Raw genomic sequence first — 22717 nt, forward strand, 5'->3', positions numbered from 1 at the left:
GCATCTGTCATGTTAACTTGAATTATATATTTACAAGACAAAGTGCATCTACTGATACTGTTACTCAAATTCATTTTAATGAAATGGACAAAATTCAATACACCAATGAACTTGTTAAGACTTCAGGCAAGACAATAAACCATATGTCACAGTTGGGAATAAAAAAAACTTAGGCAGAAATGTAATTGCTCACTCCCCCCGCCCTTAAAAAATGTAGGACATATAATTTCAGTTTTCATTTCCATAATATGATGATGAATATTTCATCATGGCAATGGTTTGCTTCAAGGTTTCTGATCATTATGATGTAAATGACACCATGGTTACGTTATTTTCTATATTGTCGGTATTGATCATGAATACCAATATCTGTTAAATGTTTAAAATTCCTACCATAAACTTTCTCTGCTATCTCAATCTTTCTTAGCTGTCTGTCTCGATAACCAGGCATGAGTTCAAAACTCATTCCACTATATGAAAACCCTCTTAATTGTCCGTCTTGTTAATCAGATTTGCTTGCAAAACCTTTTCTACTTTATGAAATCCTTCTTAGCTGTCTGTCTTGATATGAGTGCCCTATTATTTGACATGATTGATCCAGTATGATGATAATATTAGATTTCCAGACAGAGTTCACCTTTTACCCTCTTGTACACAAATCAATACAATATTTTGTTCCTCTCTCGCACTATCTCTCTATTTTATAAAACCTCCAATTATCCATCTTCAAAATGTCAAGGTATTACCAAGATTGTCTTATACCTTGACACAATTACGTACTTTTTTTATATGTCCACATGGAAATGTGGATATATGTTGCTGTCAACCCCCGACCGTCAGTCAGTCTGTCCATCCGTTCACATTTTCCATCTGTTCACATTTCTTGTAGGCAAAATAGAGGCTGCAGTTTTTATCCTTTCTGAATGCAACTTGGTATGTAAGTATATATTGATTGATCGGTCAAATTCAAACTCCGGTAAACAGTTTCGGAGTTATTGCCCTTGACTTTGTAACAACGTGTCTGGTTTAGCTTGTAGGCAGGATAGAGACTGCAGTATGCATGTATATATTGATGTGATCAGGGTCAAATTCGCAATTGGTAACATTTGGAGTTATTGCCCTTGTGTGTACGTTGATGAGACATTGTTCATGTTTGAATATGATGATAATTTGATGAACTGTTTTTAACGTTTTTGTCTTGACTTATACATATTTTGAAGATTATTATGTTATTAGATTCAGTATGAAGACAATAAAGACTTTATCATTTCTGACAGCTGGAAGTGGGTCAATGTTAACTTGCATGGCAAGCTATCTTCTTGGATCAAGGTGTTTTTTTAATGTAAGCATTCGATTAGATTACTTGCTATCAAATACAGCCTAGAATAATATACAGTCCAATCAGCTACATTGACAAACTTCTTTCATATAAGAAAAAATGCCATATGATTTAAATATATAAGACATAGTTTGTAATACCTTGACATTTTGAAGATGCCAATTACCAAGAAAGTGCCAGATCCGATAATAAAAAGTGGATGGTACTATTTCATTTTATAATTCATTAATAGAACGGAAAATTTCTTCTTCCCATAAAATTCCCTCTACTCTATTGTCAATATCAGACTAATTCTCTTGTACACGTCAATTTATCATTATAGACTATTATTTCTGTGCTAGCTGAAGAGTTTATTGACTTTTTTGGGGGAAAATGTTGGTATGAAATCCTTTTTATTAGTCTGAAAATAATTAGATATATCAACTGATGCTTAATGGATTGTGAAGATTGATATCTTATAAAAGATTTCATTTGTTTTATTATTTACTGTATCAGCTGATAACTATATATTTGTTTTTATAAACTGATAGAACTAAATATCAGCTATATGTTTCACTAGTTGGGATTTGCTCCCCTGAACTTGTTTGGCCACGGGCCTGATGACAACCTTATTACTGGATTGTAGGAGAACCAGATGTCTGATTTTAATTCTCAAAGTGTTATAAAGAGCTGAAATTGAGCTATTATAACTGGTAAAGCACATATTAAGAAGACTATCTCTCTGGAAATGAGTCAAACTTTCAAAATGAATAATTTTGTCAGACACAAAAATTTAGTTACCGGTAACTCAAAAATAGAACGGAAAATTCAAAAATTCATTGTTGTCTAATTCTCATGTTTACTTTGTCAGAAACTTTCAACATTATTTCTTTTGATGATGATGTTGTTAGCCAAGAAGATTACTTGGTAATAAAAGAACACTAGTTTGTCTGATATTGCCAGCTGGAGGGACAGCTAAAAATAAACAACTCAAGTTGACCAAACTGTGAAAATAAACATCATTGTATGTTTACTAACTTTGTCACATCCTGTTTACTACATCCCTAGTTCTTCCTCAAAAAATCATTGAGGTGAAAATTGAAAATAGACACATTACACAACTTTGAAACTTATTCATAGCCTAATCCTTTGTTTTATCTTTTGGAACCTATCCGCCATTTTTTATCTGTTGTCACCTCTCCAAAATAAACTCAATGCAACTATTGTTCTCAACAAAATTACATGACCCTTGATACTCAGTTATACTTACAAGACAAGTGGAATCCTTTAATCAGTTTAGTGTGTCTTGCTTAAACTTTAACACAAAGCTACCTAAAATCACCAACAAAATTGAAGGCCTTTTGTGAGAGGAAAGTAAAATGTAATAAAAATATTATGAGGTATCAAATAAGGAAAAATTAAGACTCAAATTACTTGAAACATTTGTTGACAACATATTTGTATAACCAGCTGATAGAGCTCAATTCCAACTTTTCAGTGTTGAATTTTGATGTCCAAATCCAATACAATCAAACAAACTATGCCTGTTATTGCCTCATTTGAATTTATTCCCTATAAACAAAATATGATTTGCTTAAGTGAGCGAATCAGCTGACCTCAAGTATATCTACCCCTAAATGTCGCTAAAGGATTAAGTATATTTTCATATAGTTCAAATTGCCTTTCTTCCATAGGCCTAGGTTTTTTATATTGCAAAGTGTACATCATGCATCAATACAAAGTAGAACACTGACCCTTTAAAACAGATAACGGTAATCAAACACAGTAAAATTGATATATTACATGGGATATCAAATAACTGGCTTTATCAATTGTACGATAATAAAATATAACTTACCACTTCAATACACCCACACTCTCTTACTAAGACATGATATATTCCAATTTGGTGCCATGCTGACATTATTTCTGGTCTAAAAACATTCTGTAGACTGAACTAGTGGTCTTTCTCACTTACATCGTTATCTCTAAAGTTAACCACTGCAACATTATATTGATTGAAAACATTTTATGCACGGCTAGCGCTCAATTATAATCTGAAAATAACGGAATCATTTGCAGGAATTCCAGACTCCATTGTTATTTCGTAGAGTATTTTCGGTTCCGACTTCAAAGGTTATGCCAGTCTTATGAGAAGTTTGGACGAGCTCATTGTAAAGCGAAGGGGTAATTACACATTAGAGGAAACGCCGTTAAATTATCTTTGTTACATTGATATTTAGCGACTTGTCACAGTTCAATTAGCCTTTTATATAATCTAGTATAAATTTGATAATTTAATGTAGAATTCTACAATTCACATAATAGCGCCGATTACTTTTAATTACATTTCTACAGTAATTCTATATGCAACTTCTGTTCAGAATGCACCAAATAAATTATATTATTCAAAAATTTAATTGGAGAGAACCCCCTCCAATACCTCGTGAGAGGTTTGCGCCCGTATTTGGAATCTCATCCCGACATTTATTCCCGTATAAATTACTGAGTCCATCTGTCCCTATCTGTATACAGTTGCAAAGGGTCGGCGCCGCGATCTGTTGCCAGAATCGTAACATATTTGTCTTTACATATTTTCCAGGCATTAAAGACGTCGGATCTTACAAATGTTGAAACATTGGTCAAACCAGACGCCGAAAAATATTTTGTTGAACGATCCGAAAGTACTGAAAATCTTCCACGATTGCCAGCATTATCGGAATGTAAGTATATACGTATATCCGACATTGGCGCATTTTGACAATTTCTCATAGGGAATGTCCAAGAATAGTTCGTTATATGGCATGTCATGCATTTTTGGATTTCAGAACATCAGAAGATGTCTTAAAATATTAGGCTTGAAATGCGTCAAAATGTATCTATTTATTTCAGCTCTGAATACAGCTTTTGATGAAAAGTCATTATTCCCAAAATATATGTTAGATTTTGAAATGAAAATGAAGAATCACCACAATACTGTAATGAACCAGTTTTTACACGTAAGTAAAAAGGGGGATCTAAAAGGTCCAAAACTTTTTTTGACAAACCATCAGCACAGAATCATCCAATAAGAACTACTATCTATACATATAAGTTGCGATATCAGCATCGGCTGGAAGCGAACGTTAACTTGTCATCTACCAACCGACCTTAAATAAATTTTAAAAACTCATTCAAACGATCTATAAAAAGGCATTGTAGTGTATCTGAAGACAGTATCGATATTTTTTGCGGGGGCGCTTCACAAATTATCCTGATAGGAACGGGAACTGGGCCGTCTTTGGAGCTTTGGTCATACCACAATAAAATGGGTTTTATGTATAGGATAAGCTATTTGGATCGTTTTGTTTTATCTGTGACCTATACCGAACGATTTGATAATGCGAAAGTGAAAAAAGTTTTTCAAATGAGTCCTTGTAACACCATGCGACGAGCAAAGAGGAACGGATCAGCAGCATTAGTTAACCTATATACTCTCTTTTCTATTCCCAACAGGAGTATCTTCGAGGAGCACTGGGTGTATCAAACGGTACACAGTTTCTTGTCTCATTTGAACGACAAAATTTAAGCCCTTGAGATTAAAGCACGTATATACGTTTTGTCGTTGACGAGAAATCGTATCCTATTGGCAAGATGGTTAATTTAGCAGTAACCAGGTGTAATGTCTTGTAATGTAATGACTTTGAGACAAACTCGTAGGACAATAATTTTTCAAATAATTTTTCTTTCTTTTTTTTTACAGAAGAGTAAGAGTTTTAAAACAAATTTCTCGAATGTGATGCAGCTTTCACAAGGTTCTACAGTATCCCCGAGAAGAAAATTTATACAGAAACTAAAACCCTTACCAACAAAATGATGTCTCGAAATCAATTGCATTGATCGTATGTTATGGCATTTCGAGATTCCATAAACAAAATTGTTGTTTTTGTTTGAAGTGATTTCTTAGCAAATATTCAGAATTTATTTTAAAAGATTATATTGTGATGTCGACACTGGTGGAGTCTGCAAAAAACTACAAAATAGTTCTGTACAGTTTTATAGTCATGTATAGTTGTGTAGGCCTATATGGAATCGATTTGACAAACGGTTGCTGTGATGTGACTCTGAAAACATATCTAGCTAGATAATTGTTCGTCCAGAAGTGCTTGGTCGGGCAGATAGTTACGTCCAAAAAAATGCTTGTTCATACACCACAGAAAAACGATCTCACCCTTCAGCAGAATGCATTCTGATTGTCGTGGTAAATTGTAATCTTCGTCTGCATATTAATTAGAATTCCGAGTAACTTGCTGGAATTAGTCATTGTACATCTGTATTCCAGTCCATCCAACTGTAGGCTACAAGACCACCCGGAACACGCGATCTCCTTGATGTGGCTCAAAATTTGTTGAAATATATTTGATGAAACTGTGATATTTTATACTTGTATCTGTTATTGTTATAAACCAAATTATTTAGAGTGAACAAAATTGAACTAATTTATTAAATTGATATACATGTGTATTTCTTTAATTTTGGCTAATCGATTGATATTATTCAGTTTATACAGGCCTATTATTACCGTCCCGTAACTCTTTCTGGAATGAAATTAGACTTCTAGTTCGCCTTCAACGAATAAAATTGTTCATAATAAGATGGTTAAGTCTGTTTAATACAATTACATGTGTAATTATATCCAACAACAAGACTTGATTTGATAGGGACTGAATGGCAACAAATATCTACAAGTATCTGGTATGCTACCTATCCTGGAGAAGGGTAGGCCTACCTGAGAGGAAATGAAAGTTTTTATTGCTGAGTTGATATCTAAAAAAAATACTTAGCATTTTAGATTACGTTGCTAGGGTTTGAAGATTCCGAATGGTTGGCATCCAGAATCTGGAAAATTAGTCCATAAACAATCTTTAGATGGCCTACCGGTCCTATTCAATAAGTTGTTGATAAACCGGACGCCGTTACATATTTCTCTCTGGCCGACATACGAGGTCGTCAGGTTGACTGCTGACAACTAGGCCAATATTCGGTCTATAAGATTCTGACCGTTCATATCTGATAGTTGACCACAGCAAAAAAAAGGTGTAACTGCAATAAATTCGTCACCTTGACGTCTTCAAAGCCTCTTCCAATCCCATTAACTCAAAACTAGCCGTATAATATTTGACATTAAATTTGGAATTGGTTAAGCTACTTCGTGATACTTTCAGATGAATTTTACCATCACACATTTCTGAGAAAGGGCAGGTTGAAGCCTCTTTTCTCGCTGTTGATCAGCTGGTTTCCAGTGACGTCATATAGGATATTCATTCATATGACATCACCATCGTATCAATGGATGGCGTAGGCTAATATGCGTTATGAACCTCACTTTCAGTGTCTCAATAACGAGGCGTGAATAAGGTCTAAAGGATTGATTAAATTCAACAAATTGATTTAATTCTCTCAAATGTTGCTTGTTGTATGACTAACTTTGATCATGAGTCAATAATCAACGACAAACCGGGGACGAAATCTCAAGAGATTAGCCTAATGTGGTCAAGGGGAGATAATTAAGACAACAACTACTTCTTTTCTGATGGTTTGTCAAATATCTAAGCACTTCATATCTGTTAAAACAAAGAAAGATTTCACATATTTTGTATTAACCTATAGAGTAAAATTAAAATCTATAACTCTATGAATCAACCTCTTTATAATTCTATTTAAACAATTTCTTCGGAGTTCCCAAGCATTGTGGCCATGAAATAAAATGGTGTTATCTCCCTTGAATCAAAACGAAGCTCATGTTTCGTGGCTTGACGATCAAGGCAACATGTAAACAAACTAGGAGTTATTTCCCTTCAACTGTCAAGTTTTCATTTCTAAACTTGTCTGTTTGTAAAAAGGAAAGTCGTGTCGACATATTATCTGTAATCACAATGCATTTAACTCATAGATAAAACCAAAAGTAATTTATATTGAAGTAAATTGTGCATTTAACAAGTTTAATGTATATTTCAGTGTCAGTGGGCTACATTAAAGGTCAAGGTCGGATGTCATAGGTCATTGGCTAAATTTCTGAAGACGATGACAGCAAAAGAAAGAAAAAGATGAATTATGAAAAATTCTTTTCGGTTTCTCTCATTAAATCTATATAAGATGAAAATTGAATCACCCTACCATGATATTATCAAACTGTTTAATGTTTTTATTTCCCACGTGACCTACTAGGGAACAACATTATTCATAAACATTTGGGTCGGGCAGTTTGCAAGTTGTCATTGGTTTGGAAGGTTGGACGATGTCTGCTTACTTAAAATCCGAGATTTTACGTTCTCAAGTGACAAGTTTACTTGGAAAATGACCAGTGGTTATCTTTTGTTACAAAGGAAGGTTGAGATAGAGGCGACAATATAATAATAAGAGTATGAAACCCGAAAGAGGTAAGTGCCCATCATTCAATCACTCGTGAGAATGCAACGTCAAGATTAGATTGCCTTTCGTGGCTGTATCGAACGCCTTGCTCTATTACAGACCCATCTGGCATAAGAAAAACGCATAGAAAAGATTTTGCCAAGACCACTACAGCACTCCCTGACAATTATTTCTGATCAGATATGCAAAATGAGGTACAAACACAACATATCTCTCTTATAAAATTATTTGACAGATATCAGCTGATGGTATTATCCTCATGCAGTATACTTGAGGCTGGCAACTATATTTAGAACAGACCTATATTTATTCAACTTATGGAGAAAAAACCTGAATATATAAACACTTGTTTTATAATAAATATTCAGATGTAAGACAAAAAAGCTATATCTTAATTTGAAATGACTATGTTTTTCAAGAACTTAAATGACTTTTATGACTCATGATGTAATCACTGAAGGTTCTTTGTTGTCTATTTTGATCAATGACATAAATAGATTTTTAAATGGTTAAATGGTGTGAGGCAGCTACAATAATTTAAATAATTTTTCAATATGAAAAAGGATATGAGAGCTGTTTGAAGGGTGGTATTTTTTATGCTTAGATATATATATCGAAATGAATATAGGAGCACTTATGTCTGGACATGTTTCCCAGAATTTCTATCATGTACTTCAAGATGAAAATATTTGATATTGAGCTTGATATTGAGTTTAATCTTCTAATATGGCAAACATTCAATGTGGTTGAAACAATATATCTTTATTCCTGAAAAGCTGACGTTACACAAATTACCAGAGAGAAATATTTTTTTTACAAGTTTGATGATATGAGTTTTAAAACTTACATCAGACTGTCTTGCCTCCCAAAAGGAAAGACTGACTTTTCTTCGTCTTCATAAACATTTCATTGTTAACAGCTTATTATTCAACTTACTCTTACTGAGCTGATGGCTGGTTCTAGAAAGGGTAAGCTTATATTATAAGGAAGTCATGAAAGATGAAATAAGATGTCTGTGTAATTGGATTCGTTATATTGATGATGGATCTGAAATTTATATTATTTATTTAAATGTACTGGTATTACATAATATGACCATCTACATTATATTGATTTTTCTGTCTAGTGTACATTTGACTTGCTAGTCTAGCATCAGTTGAATAGAATTGATATGTCAACAAACTTTTCCTTATTTAACAGTGAAAGAAAAATATTTGTTTAGCCAATATCCTTCTCACCCTTTTCCACTACTGGTAGACCTATATGATTTGATTTTACCCACAATGTAGCAATTTCTCCAGATAATTTGGTTTGGAGTTGCACTTTTCGAGTGATTTTTCACAAATTCTATGTGATAAGTTCAATTATTTGAGGAGAAATCTGTCAGAGGCTGAACTGAACAAATTATATCTCTGTGCTATTTTCAAGTTTCATTGCTATATAGTTTTGTATTTTTTTTTAAATATCTCTGCTAGTTACACTAAAAATGAAAAGTTTATTTGTCTAAAAAGGGGCAGACATATTTTTAAAGTAAGTTGGGAAAGCGAGGTGTAACAAATGATATTAAGCTGTTATAATGCCCAACACCAAACCAATTATCTCCAATTATGATTAAAATCAACTTGATCAAGTAGATTATATATAGATGTAATAAGCATATTTTAGAAATATTTTCAAGTATAATTCACAATAATTGTAATAATGATACTGCCCCTTTAATAGCTATACTTAGCCCTTATTTTAATCTTCTCCAATATCCTCCCATTTCTTACTTTATTAGATTATAATTTATTATGTTACGATTCAGTGGACATGTCCGATTTGAAATTCATGTTTTTTATGAAGTTAAATGACACTAGAGGGCATATTGGCCCTTTCTTTTATTGTCATATTGATCAAACTTTAGGGGTAATTTGATGAGATATCTTGAAAAGGTGAAAAGTTCATGAATATATTGCAAAAAAAAATATCTACTTTGTAAGATGACATATTATATTTGTTACATATAGTATGATTAAAAAGAATTGGAAAATATTTTAAAAGATGTTATAATCTGGTCAAGTTCTTCTGAAATTACAGGAACTGCAGACATAGTATTGGTGATAAGGACTTCATCATTCGGTCAAGTTCTTCTGGAATTTCTCAAAACCATCTACAGTGTTAGAAGTGAAATATGAATGTAATTAATTTCTGGAATTGAATATTTTTTATGTTTGCTTCTGTCATGAAAAGTAGGACGTAAAACTCCATTCATTTCATTTCATTTGCTTCTGTCATGTATTGAGAACGCCCCAGCTTTGTTCAATTTCTTGAGTTAACCAATTGAAATAGAAATACTTAAAAACTGCCAATCGATCATTCTTAAATGTGGCTCTCTTAAAGATAAAGAGATGTTTAGTTGAAAAATCTAGTGTCAAATTTAAGTGTTCTGAAAGAGTGAAAAGTCCTGCCATCTTTTTTGGTATTGATTACCAAATTGGGATGGATTATCGATGACAGACTACCGATCAATAATCGATTAATAATTGAAATTATTCATTTAAAAAATACTACAAATTCTAAATATAAAACATGCCAAATTCTTAATTTCATGGGTTATTTTTGCTTCAATATAAGTATATTATTGCTTTGATGGGTTATTATATCTTATTGTGGGTATGTTATGTGCTGAAGGGAACCTCTGTGGAAGAGATTACTACTTGTTAATGGGTACAGTGGAGAAAATGTAACTTTGACTTATAATATTATGAAATATTAATCAATAATCATAATTATAAATTCATAGTGATGATTATCGATTATTTTGATCAGTTTACCCGGCCCTACCACCCTTGTAATGTTTAATTTCATGTTTTTAGAGATGAGTATATAGCTAAAAAGTTGAGATGTTGATTACTGATTGGGAAAATATGAACGAAACCTTTGTTTACTTGATCTTATTACAAGAATTTGAGTACTTTTTCTAGCTGAGTTTCATTCTGCACTAACTTGTTAATGTGAGTTGTTAATATAACAAGTAGTTTTGTTGGCACCACTTTCTATTTTTATATATATATATATACATGTATAGCAGAATCACAGTTAGCTAAAAACTCAAATATACTAAATAAATGATAGTTGTTACCAGTAGTGGGGTAAAAACTTGACTGTTTTTCTTCTCAATCTAGTTCAATGAGAGAAACAGTATATTTCATTTAACCTTGCTTTGATCTTCTGATGATGTAAAACTGTGCTTTATACCAGGTTTGTTTTTGTTTATTAAAAGTGACAGTTGGGTCATTCTTTACAGGTTTTTAAAAATCCCTCAACAGCATATAAGCTTACATTAAAATGGATTCAACAAAGATTTTCTAGCTTTCTTGTGTAGGGAACACAAACAACATACATTTGCACTTTTCTTATTTCCCTTCCAACAGCTCTATGGTTCAAGTTATTACATAAAACTTGACAACATTATGACATTAATATTCAAATACCAATTTACTTGAATGATGTGCGATAATGATGCATAAATATCTTATTTTGTGATACACCCTAATAGTTTATGACACTCTTTTCACTATTTTTGAGACTGCACAAAACTCCTTTGCGTTTAACTTTCAAACTTTTCTTGAATTTAAAAAATAAATCACAGTGTGTTACATATTGTTGATTGTTACAGTAACAAAACTTGTGTATAATAATGGCTTATTCTGGCAGGTGATACAGATTTATTCTGAATTTTACACTGTTAAATTTATCACCTGTCACTTAACAAAAGTCACAAAAGATGACTTAAAAGCACTTTACTACATACATTTTCCATCCTAGATTAGTCCCACTTGAAATAGGTTAGTTTATTTACATAACCAATTTGAAAATTTGTGGTAAAAAATGTCAAGGTCTAAATGATGATTTTAGTTGCTAAGTGTCATGGTTGCCATGAGGGTACCATTTGACAGCATCTCTTAGATTTATTTCATTGTAAACTGCTTGGTGTTGATATCTTTAATGACATGTTCCTGTGAGGATCTGGAGTTCAAGGTGGAAATAATCTTTTTTATACGCCCACATCTCTCTATGTGGACGTATATTGTCGGCACCCCTGTCGGTCCGTCCGTCCGTCAGACTTAGAAGCAGAGTTATTGCCCTTGCCCCAAAATCTTGATTATGCTGTTACTCTCTTAGTTTTCAACAGATTTTGATGAAACTTAAAATGGATGTTATTGGACCTAAATCGAAAGGTTTGTGAAAGTTAAGTTTACCTCTGATTAAATTCAAGTCTTTTTCAAGATTTAGGCCTCTTACGTCAGTTTTGAGGAGTTACCGCCCTTTAACCTCTATACAGTAAGTGCTTCTATCAACATCAATTGCTCGTAAACGCTCTAGATTTTTTGATGGAATCAAATGAAATTCGGTATGTGTATACATTCTCTTAAAATGAAGATCAAGTTCGAATTTGAGCTATTTTCGACCGTTAGAAGCAGAGTTATTGCCCTTGCCCCAAAATCTTGAATATGCTATTTGTAGTTTTCAACTGATTTTGATGAAACTTAAAATGGATGTTTTGTTTTTACCATCGGCATGCAGTGAAGGGCATATATGGCTGTGGTCCACTATCTGTATTATGTGCAGGCTGTACATGTTAAAGATAGTTGGAAATTGAAAAAAGAGTAGACCAATGTCACTGTCTTGCCAGTCTTTATTAGCCCAAACAATCTAGACTAAGTATGTACAAATCTGTTAAAATAAGATTATTGGAAAAAATTTATTGGTGTACCATTTAGATAAGTAAATAATTCATTTATTATTACCTCATTGAGAGATATAACAATATTTGCCTTTTATTTAAAAGGAAATTTGTCATAAAGGATGCCTTAAAAAATTATATACATCATAATTGATCTAAAAGTCGAAACCTCTTTGTTTCAATGTGTATCTACTTCTTTTTTCGTTTGGTTGTCAACAAACACATAAAAGGATGTTTTCCAATATATGTGATAGTTCATGAAGTACACTAACAGTAATTTGTTACCTATATATTGTCATGTAGTAAGTTTATGACCTATTTCCTTATGATTCACCCATATTTATGATATTTTATGTGAATTTATACACATAATCACATTAATGACAAAATGGTGTGAATCAATTATTTTCCCCTTTTTTCAAGAGAAAATACTAGTTTTTAGACATATCTACATGATATGTCATCTGTTATAACTGTCAAATTTTAAGATCATATGTAGGAAATTTAGCCATTTTATAAAAAATTGAAAATCCAGTCTACCAGAGTTAATCTTTGGTCAAACTTCTTAAAATTGACCTTTCAGGCATTATCTGTACTATATCTATTACAACTAACTGAATGGATTGAAATAATGATGAAATATGATTTGTTAAAGGCACAAGATCTTTTATTGAAGTAAGCATGTTAAAGATGTCGAAGATTCCAAAGCTCTTAACATTCGAGCTACAGCCTGCCTTCTGATGCACATCCTTGAAAAATTTCAAAGGATTTATTTACTATATATGAAGCATATATGGTTAACCAATTTAATTTAAATGATAAATCAAAATAAAATTATTTTTAATTTGAAAAAAAGAAGTTGATCTGTTAATGGAGTGCTTTTTAAGATTTAAACACACAAAGCTAAGTTAAATAAATGAAGTTTAATTAGGGATATTCTATATTTAACATATGTAGGCTCTATATTTAGATTTGAAATCTTCTGTTTGAAATGTAGGTGTGGTATTAAAAAAGTAATTGGTATGAAATAAGTCATCCTGTCTTTGTTCTCAAGATATCAGATTTATATATAGAAACTTGGCTTTAAGCAAAATACTCCTTCTTGTTTCTTTAATGACTTTAGAAATATATTTTTTGTTAAAAATTGTGTAAGATTAAATAAGCAACCTGATAAGATTTAAATCAAATTTGATTGAAACCAAGTCTGGTAAACAGACAATTTGATTGGTTGAATCATATATGACCTATAACATGAGATACATATACCTTAACATAGTTGGAAGATCATTGTTTGCATGAGAAGTCAACTGCAGTAAAACATACTGAAACATCCAGTCTCTATTCAAGCTAACTTAAGAAAATGAAATTTGTAAGAATCCATACGACTTGTCTTTATCCTTTATTATTAGTGAACATTGTCATTATTTTAGTTATTGTCACTGACTTGACCAAATTGGATTAGGAACAAGATAGAAGCCGAGATTTTAAATCAGTTCTTGATCAAATTTGACATGCTTCATGTTTATTGATTTTGATGTGGATGTGTTTTTTTAGACATTGCCGTTTACTTTGATTTGCTTATGCATATTGGTAGAACAAGAGAATCTGCCTTCAAATTGTTAAGACTGAAATATGCTGCAATGGACAAAAACAAATATCTTTTGACTAAACACTGGTTGTTGGGTTTATTTCTCTGAATGATTGTTACCAGTTCAAATCACTGGCGGTGCATTATGTTATAGTTTAAATTTAAAGAACTTGATATAGACTTGGCAAAATTTCATTTTTAGAATGGTACATATGTGCAGGAAAGTTAGAAGTAGAATCTTATATGAAAATCATGTGTTAACTCTTAAAACAAGATCTGAGGGTTAAATTTGTGCCGATAGACATTTTTTGTTGATGATCACTGTTTGTGCATTCAAGTCCAATATAAAGTAATTTGGACAAATCTGATGAAAATACTGATCTTGATTTCATTTCTACTCTTTGCTGCAGGTAACTCCACTTATCATCCATGATCTGACATTGTTGTTATGCATCTCTTGTTCTAGATTATGAAATATTCAACCATTGGTTTATTGTCTAATCAATTTATTATTTTGGTTATTTCTAACATACACTACAGTACACAAATATTGTTCTAATATCAATAAATACTGCCAACAGCTGGAACTCAACTCACTAATTTAATTATACTTTTTCCCCTAGTCTCTATTATCTCTTTTCATGCAGGTACATTTCATGTGAAGTAGAGGTCAGTACTATATATAGCTGGCCAGCCCTAGTAACTAGCTAATGGTCATTTACATAGTGTATCTATTTACTAGTTGATGACAGGCCAACTATAGTTTATTACATATGGTATGTTATTATGCATTTGATGAGCGAACAGTGAACACCATATGCTTTAAGCTTAGTAAGTTTTACTTGGTCATTATAGGCTATAGTTATGCAGAAATGTTGCAGCTCCATTTAGAATATTGTTTGATGCAAAACCATGAGTATGTCAACAACATATGTTGCTTTCTTTTTGCATAAGTACATTAATAAGTAGAATATTAACCTCCAGTCACCTGTATATAGCAGGATTAGTGTTTGACCAATGTTGGACAATGTCCAGTATTAAAGTGTATTATGTAATGTTATTTGTGTATAGTTATGAAGTGGTCAGCTGTATTATAAGATAAACTGATCAGGAACTGGGCAGGAGGTAAAGAAATTCTTATATTCATTTAGCAGGAATACAAAATCATATATAACACTCTGAACATGATGCTGAGGCACTTTGTTAATTGTACAGTCTTGAGTTAGTGCTTAAAGTATTTGTTTATCATTGTGCAGGATAATTTGCCTTATATCATTGCATGACCTTAAGTTAGTTTTATTCAATGATTCAGGTATTATGAGTGCATGGAAGTTGGATGCATTTTGTAGTGCTCACTAAGATTGTGTGAGGGAATTCACATTTATATACAATTCTGTTTTTAGTGTTCATGTAACTTTTTGCAATATAAGTAACATTTTTCATTGTCATTTCTACAATAAGAAAAAAGAGGATTGAGCGATTCAAATGTTAAGATTTATGGAATTCTTATGAATTGTCTGTTTTCACTAAATTCAGATCTTTGACACGAATTTGCTGGAAATGCAAACATGGAAAAACTTTTATAGTTAATGCATCAATGATCAAACGTGACTTTAATTTACATATTGGTGAATTACCGTTAAAATATCAGTGACAGATTGAATAAAACTGTCCAACAGTTGACAACAGCTTGTTGGTTATTAATGAATGAATATAACTGAAAATTGTCTCCAAGGTCAAAACAACTGGCATATAGAATATTGATGTTGGTCAAGTCACCTTTATCCAAATAGATTTATATTTCTTATTTATTGGAGACATGAAACCTTATACATACCCACCTTATACATGTGTCTTATTGTGGCTTGGCTTGGCTTGAAGATGGCAGTGTTATAATTTTAAAATATATGAAGTTTAAGATTTTGGGGCATTTGCATAATTGGATATTTAAAAAAAAGGGAGCGAATATCGTTAAAATATTTAAAACTGTATCTGCATGTCATTGCATTGTTTTTATTAGCCCATTCTCCAGCAGAAACATATGACATTAAAGGCTAGGTAGGCTTTTTTCTTGACCAATCATACTTTATTCTCAGAAACTGGAATTTTCTTAGCTGAGACAATCAGTAATAGTGTTCACAGCTCACCTTCGAAATTTGAGCCTTCAAATCCATATGTGAGTCTAGAATTATCTGCGTTTGAATGTTATAATGAAGACTCGTGATTTAAAGAAAAGATTGAGATTCCTAGTTTGAAGTATTTGAAAGGCTTTTCGTACATTTCTAGTACTTTTGAAGACTATTTACATATATTCAAGACTAAAATCAACCCCTAAAATGGCACATCTGTCCCTTTAAAGTCAACTTCTGTCAATAAACTTTTTTCCTTGTGTAATTTGATCGCAGAATGCTTTAGCTAACTATGCATGTTGCTTAGCACTTTGACATATTGTGCAAAATTCCAACATTGGAACATTCTCATTGTATGACATGGTGTATTTCTGTTAAATAATGAATGCCTTCATTCGACAAATACTTACAATACAATTATTGTTCTGTCTAATTAATAATTAATGTCAGCAATTAGTGCTTTGCTACTGTCAATCTTTTATAGTATGCCATATATACCACTTTCTTGAAAGATTTTCGGGTCTATTCATGCATGTATATGGTATGTATTATTGCAGACTGTTAGATGATGTCATGGATAAATGTCATTAAAATTCATGATAATTGTTCTGTATATATATGATATATGATCCCAATCTCAACAACTATAATTGCTTGCCATTGCTTCTGTTACCAACATCATCATTACATGACATAACTTCATATGCTTGGTTGAAGCAAATGGCACTGTGGGTTCCAATCTGATTGCAAGTCTAATGACCTTGAATAAGTCATCTTCATTCATAATTCTAGTCGACCCAGCTGTACAGATAATCTGGGAAATATCAGCCTCAGAAACAGGAATTTTTTAGCTAAGCCAATCAGTAATATTTTTCACAGCTCAGTTGAAATTTGAGCATTCAAATCCATGTGTGGCCAGAATTATCATTTTTTAAAAGTTAAAAAGACAAGACATCTTGTTTTGAGACACTGCCATATATAGAAAAGATATCTATGGAAATAGCAAAGAAATTCCTAGTTTGAGATATTTTTGTAGGAATTAAGCGATTTTCGTATATTTTTAGTAATGCTGAAGACTATTTATATATATTCAATACTAAAATCCCCCCCTCCCCCCCAAAAAAAAAAACAGCGTATGTCTCTTTACACAAGTTCTGAATTCAGCAAGTGAAATATTAGATAGGAATGTTGTATAGGATGTTGGGACTGAGTCGACTGAAATATTACAACCTACTGTGATAGAATAAATATATAACAATCTATTGAGGGTGTTATAATATAATCTATTCTATATACCCACTTGAATCAATACACGCGATAATAGGTAATGCTTAATCTCACATTGGTAATAGTTTCAATATAGTTCAACCACACTCAAATACAGATTACTTATCTGTCACTTATCATTATTAGTAAGTGCAGGACAACCATCACATACTATTTCAACACCCATAAATATACTAAACTAACAATCACCATTTATTAAAACAAAGCGATTTATCAAAACAAAGCATTAAAGTGATTGTAAAGAGGTTTTTAAAGGTTTATGTATGTATTGATGGGGATAACATCCATTTGTACCATTCCAATTTTCAGTGTTTTTCAACTTAGTTCTCCCTGTCAATGATGCAGGTCGAAGGGACTGACATAGAAAAGTGTCCATTCAATAAATGGGACAAGAAACAGGGCCTGTGTGCTACAGACTGCATGTTACAGATTGCTCGACACTTGGAAATCGAAAAAGTTCTTGCATTTCCGTTGAAACTAAGCGTTTTATGCTGTCTGACTGATTGGAATTGCACGATTTGATGCTTTCAGTTTGTCCAAACCCAGAAAAATGGCACAATGTGCTGATCACTAAGAACAAAAGTTCAAATCAATCTTAGAATTGTTATTTATGGAATTATCATCTGTTGTGGCTTTCTGAATTCAGATTTTGATTGCAAAAACAGTTTTATTTATAGTATAGAGGAATAATATATCAAAAACACTATGTTACCGGTAGTAATGACAAAACCTAATTAGTCATTACCGTATTTAGAAATTCTTTCAGCACGTTATTCACTTTTAATAAGAGTTGGTCAAAGGAGAAGATTAATTATAAAGACATTGCCCTAAGATATTGATTGTTAAAGAAAGTAAGCGTGTAGATGTTATTATCCTCTCATAATGGAGGTATTATTATTTTATACCATAGCCTACTACTCTCTGCCCTGACTATATGTTATTATTCTGTAGGTATAGAAATTAATGACCCCATAGACCAACTGTGGTGATATGGTAGTTGAACTTGTATTAAACTGAAACATTTATAACTCAACAATTTAATAACCTTTGTGGTCTTATAATTATTTATGTGATTTTCTTGCCAACTGTAAACAATAAAAGATTTATCTGCATGATTTTGTTAATGATTTCTGTTAAGCGGAATCTTGTTCAATGACGTCACCTTTGTTGATACTTTTCATGCAAAAATGGAAATCAGTGAATGTAAAAAGCAGATAGAATTGTTTGCTATAAACAAGGCTAGAAAACCACCTGTAAATACCTTTAAACTGATTAAGATTGTTATTTATTAGGCCTGTGCTTATAAGGTAACAGGGTTTGTTGAACTGTAAGTATTATGTGTTTCTTCTAATAGATTTTAATTGCTGATTACTGAATCGGTACAGCTTTAATTAATATGGTTAAATGATCATTAAGATAAGCTTAACTGACTTTTACAATCCACACCCTCCAGTCTTCTGCTTGGATAATGTTATATAGGTCATGCTACTAAATATAGAATATAGGACAAGATTGACAACTAGGTCATACTTCATCAAGCTATTACCTTGCTGGAAAAATAAACATTAACATCAGAGTGAAATCAATCTGCTGGATAAAATAATCAGAATCATAGAGAGCAGAGCATTGGAAATATCAGTAGATGTAAAGTACGGATTGAATTCTACTTAGAGGTTTGCCATTTTCTCCTAGACCTTATTGACTTTACATCATTGGATTACTGCCATTACTGCGAATGTATGTGGTTGTCTGCTATTACTGGGATGTATTATCATGGCCAACATATTTCTAGGTCAAGATTACATGTAATAATTACATCAGGACTATATAGTACCAGTACAAGACTTGTGGAGAAATTTATGGCATTTTTGTCATCACCTGTTCATACTCAAGCTATATTATCATCAGTGGTTTCTATCAAATACAAAATACATAGAACTTGTAGCAACTAGCTAGCCAGTTTGACTTTAGTATTGATCATTTTCTAGATCTATCCTTTGGATAATAAGGTATCCTCATTTATTTTCCTATTTATGTTAGCTTTTTCTCATCTGGCTCTTTGTGTTGAATTTGAAATGACTCATCTAAGTAATTAATTTGTGATAATGTTAAGCCAGTGAGTTGTGATGTGTTAACAAGGGTTTGTTTATCATGAGTGTAAGGTATGGATATATTATGTCATGCCTGTGTACGATTAAATTTTCTTGGGGTCGTTCTTTGACCTTTAAAGGGATTGTAAATAAGCATTTGAATCCAAGCTCAAAAACTTACTCAATTTTGAACTGTACTGTAATTAGTGGAGGATAGAGGGTGTCCATTGCATGCAAAGTCATGCTCATTCTTCTGGAACACCTGATGTATGCAGAGTATGAAAATCACACAATTTTTTCAAAAATATCTCAAGCGTTTCATATTTCTTTCCTATGTCTTTTCTATATATGGCAGTGTCTTAAGAAAAGATGACTTGTCTTTTTAACTGTCCAATACGGATAATTCTGCACACTTGGATTTGAAGGCTCAAAACACTATTGGCTAAGCTTAAAGATTCCCATTTCTGAGACTTAAGTCGATATGATTGACCAAAAAAATGGCTTACCTGTCCCATTTATATTTTGGACAAAAAATTTTCAAATTGGATAAGCTTAATTATGTAAACTAACCTATTTCATATGAAAACCTAGACTAAAGAAAAAATATAGATCAGAATAATTTGAGTTTATTACAGACAAACTTGATGTCAAATTATCATTCTGATAAGATATAAAGGTAGTTTGAGCTGATTAAGAAAGTACATCACTTTAAAACTATGGGTTCTAGATATGACCTTTCAGAAGATTGATATTGTATAGGTTGTCCTGACACAACATATTACTTCAATAATATATTATTAGTTAAATCTAGATAAATACACTATTTTTAGGCTCATTCGAAATTTGCAGTAGTAGCAATAATCAAGAATGGAAGGGGGGGGGGGGGGAGGGAACATTCTCTTGATAAATCGTGTTATAAGACTATGTTTAAAGGTACTATCCCAAATACTTTTGGTGTCAGTAATATTTATTTACTAAACTACAATACAGAAACAACCTTAACAAGTTTCCTCAAAGTGCAGACAAAATTGACTGCTTGAGAATTAGCAAATTGTGTATGTTTGATTTCAACTTTTTTGGACTCTAATATAACTTTTTGGGGACTATCTTTGAGAGAGATTTTCTGTTACGTTACCTTTAAAGTTGTGACCATGTTTATTAACTTGCTAGTTGAGTTCTAGTTGAAAGTCATACAACAAGTTTTCTGTATCTAATAGGTTAACTTTAAGGGAATATTTATGACTGTAATACTTTATTTGCTAATCATATCAAAATAATTACATGCCTGCAAGGGAGTGTAAACTTATTTTAACTGTTAATTTTTCCCTTGTTTGTTGAAGATGAGTTGTTAAACAGATTTTAAAGAGGTTTATTTATATCAAAGCCATTTATGACTTCATTCCAATTTTCCCTCAGACATCTCTGTAATTCCTGTAATTATAGAAAAGCTCAAATGTATATGATATAAATACCTTTTAAACTGTTAATAAATCATTAGCAGCTTTTGCGATAGTGACGTTATAAATTGCTTAGTTTCAATAGAATTGACCCATAGACATCTGTCTGAAAATTGAATTGTGCAAATCAATGCTATCAGTTTCTCTGGCAGTTTAAACTTTTTAGTTATAAGTTATAAACTTGATCTTAGCGATTCAAACTCATACTTTTCATCTCTCAGTCTTTTATATATTTCTGCTCTACTGAACTGGCTAGAAATGATTCAAAAAATGGATATATGTGCATGACTAGATGTTAAGGCCTAGTAGTGTAATCCAAATTAAAAGGGATCTGGTTTGTCTAGATATACATAATTGAATAAAGAGACTCCTTAATTTGCTTTACATTTACTGATCATTTACACAATTTAAACAATACACAATGGCTTTGGATGTCAATTTCATTTCATTTTCTCAATTCTGGTGTTTATGAAAAAGATTTACTGGCTGGAACAAGGTTTTTCAAATATGACACTAAATTTGCTGTATTCATTGACTGTCAGACAACTGTGAGATTGACAAGTGGTTCTAGCTTTGACTCAAGTAGTTTAAATTACCAATGTTTTAAAATTGTCTTGTAGATGATGAGTTTTGTGATATGGATGTTATTGTACGTGAACCAAGAGAGGTGTTGGAAGAGATTGGTTTATTGATCGTAGAAGCCAGGACACCTGATCCCTCTGTTAAAGGTCGTAGAGAAGGTTCGCATTGTACTTCCTTACATGGTAGTACAAGTCATTTATGTCAACGTGGAATAAAAGAGGTGAGATACCAGAGAGGCCATTAATTAACTTACATACTTTTTATTACTGTATAATTAAGAATATAATGTGAACCTTTGTACTCCTACACAGTCTTAATACAAGATCTTATTCTTCCCTTTGGCAATGGAGTTTTATGTCCTGCAATGTCTTCTCCTGTTTGGGCTTATGAAAAAATATATAACCATGCAGTTTTCAATGAGGGAAACAGTGGTATCAGTCCACCTTTATTAAGTTTTCAACTATGGTTTATGGAGGGATCTTCATGTTCACAGCCTGTGGGAGTGCGGGTCTAAGTATGTTTTCTTTTTTACAGACAAATACTGTCAAAGAGAAAACACTTTCAAAATCTGATTTTAGTTCATTGACTATTAGGTGACCATTGGTACATGCCTTTTGTTTTAGGAATTTTTATTCCCTTTCACATTACTTGGTTTGGCTTTTCAGTGTTCTATAGCAGGAAGGGTAAAGAATCATATGTATTGTTCCTGGCAGAATTTAGTACCAACATATATAGATGTATTGTTGTTACCAAACTGTAAACATGGACAACAAGCTACTACTTATGTTGAAGGATCAGCTGAAAGTACAAAAGAAGAATATATCTTATTAGAAAGATGGTACATTGGATTCAACAAGAAAAGGTAATTTATGCTATGAAGTTTAGTTTGAAGGTTCAAGTAGAAATATCCAGCCCCCAATAGGACTCACCATCAAAACTATTTTAAGCTGCTTACTTAACAATCAATACACTTTTTTCCCCATTCAAAACAAATAAAGTTAAAATAGAGTTTAGTAATATTTATGTATGATTTTCATTGTTTTTAATAATGAAATTTTGCATACTGTCCATTTTGTGCCATGAATACCTACATTTGAAAGGAAAGCAAAATTGCCAGTTTATAAAA

General features: G+C 32.1%; 1 protein-coding gene across 1 annotated transcript; it reads left to right on the plus strand.

The window, feature by feature from the left end:
• Window positions 1-268: 268 nt before the first annotated feature.
• Window positions 269-4894, plus strand: LOTGIDRAFT_164722 (hypothetical protein; the record flags this gene model as incomplete). Its single annotated transcript, XM_009061248.1, has 4 exons — window positions 269-307; window positions 3921-4041; window positions 4211-4317; window positions 4814-4894. The coding sequence occupies 4 exons, from the start codon at window positions 269-271 to the stop codon at window positions 4892-4894; spliced, it is 348 nt and encodes a 115-aa protein (XP_009059496.1).
• Between the last annotated feature and the right edge of the window lie 17823 nt (window positions 4895-22717).

Source organism: Lottia gigantea (genome assembly GCF_000327385.1).
Source record: "Lottia gigantea unplaced genomic scaffold LOTGIsca_47, whole genome shotgun sequence".
In the NCBI taxonomy this organism is placed as follows: domain Eukaryota; kingdom Metazoa; phylum Mollusca; class Gastropoda; family Lottiidae; genus Lottia; species Lottia gigantea.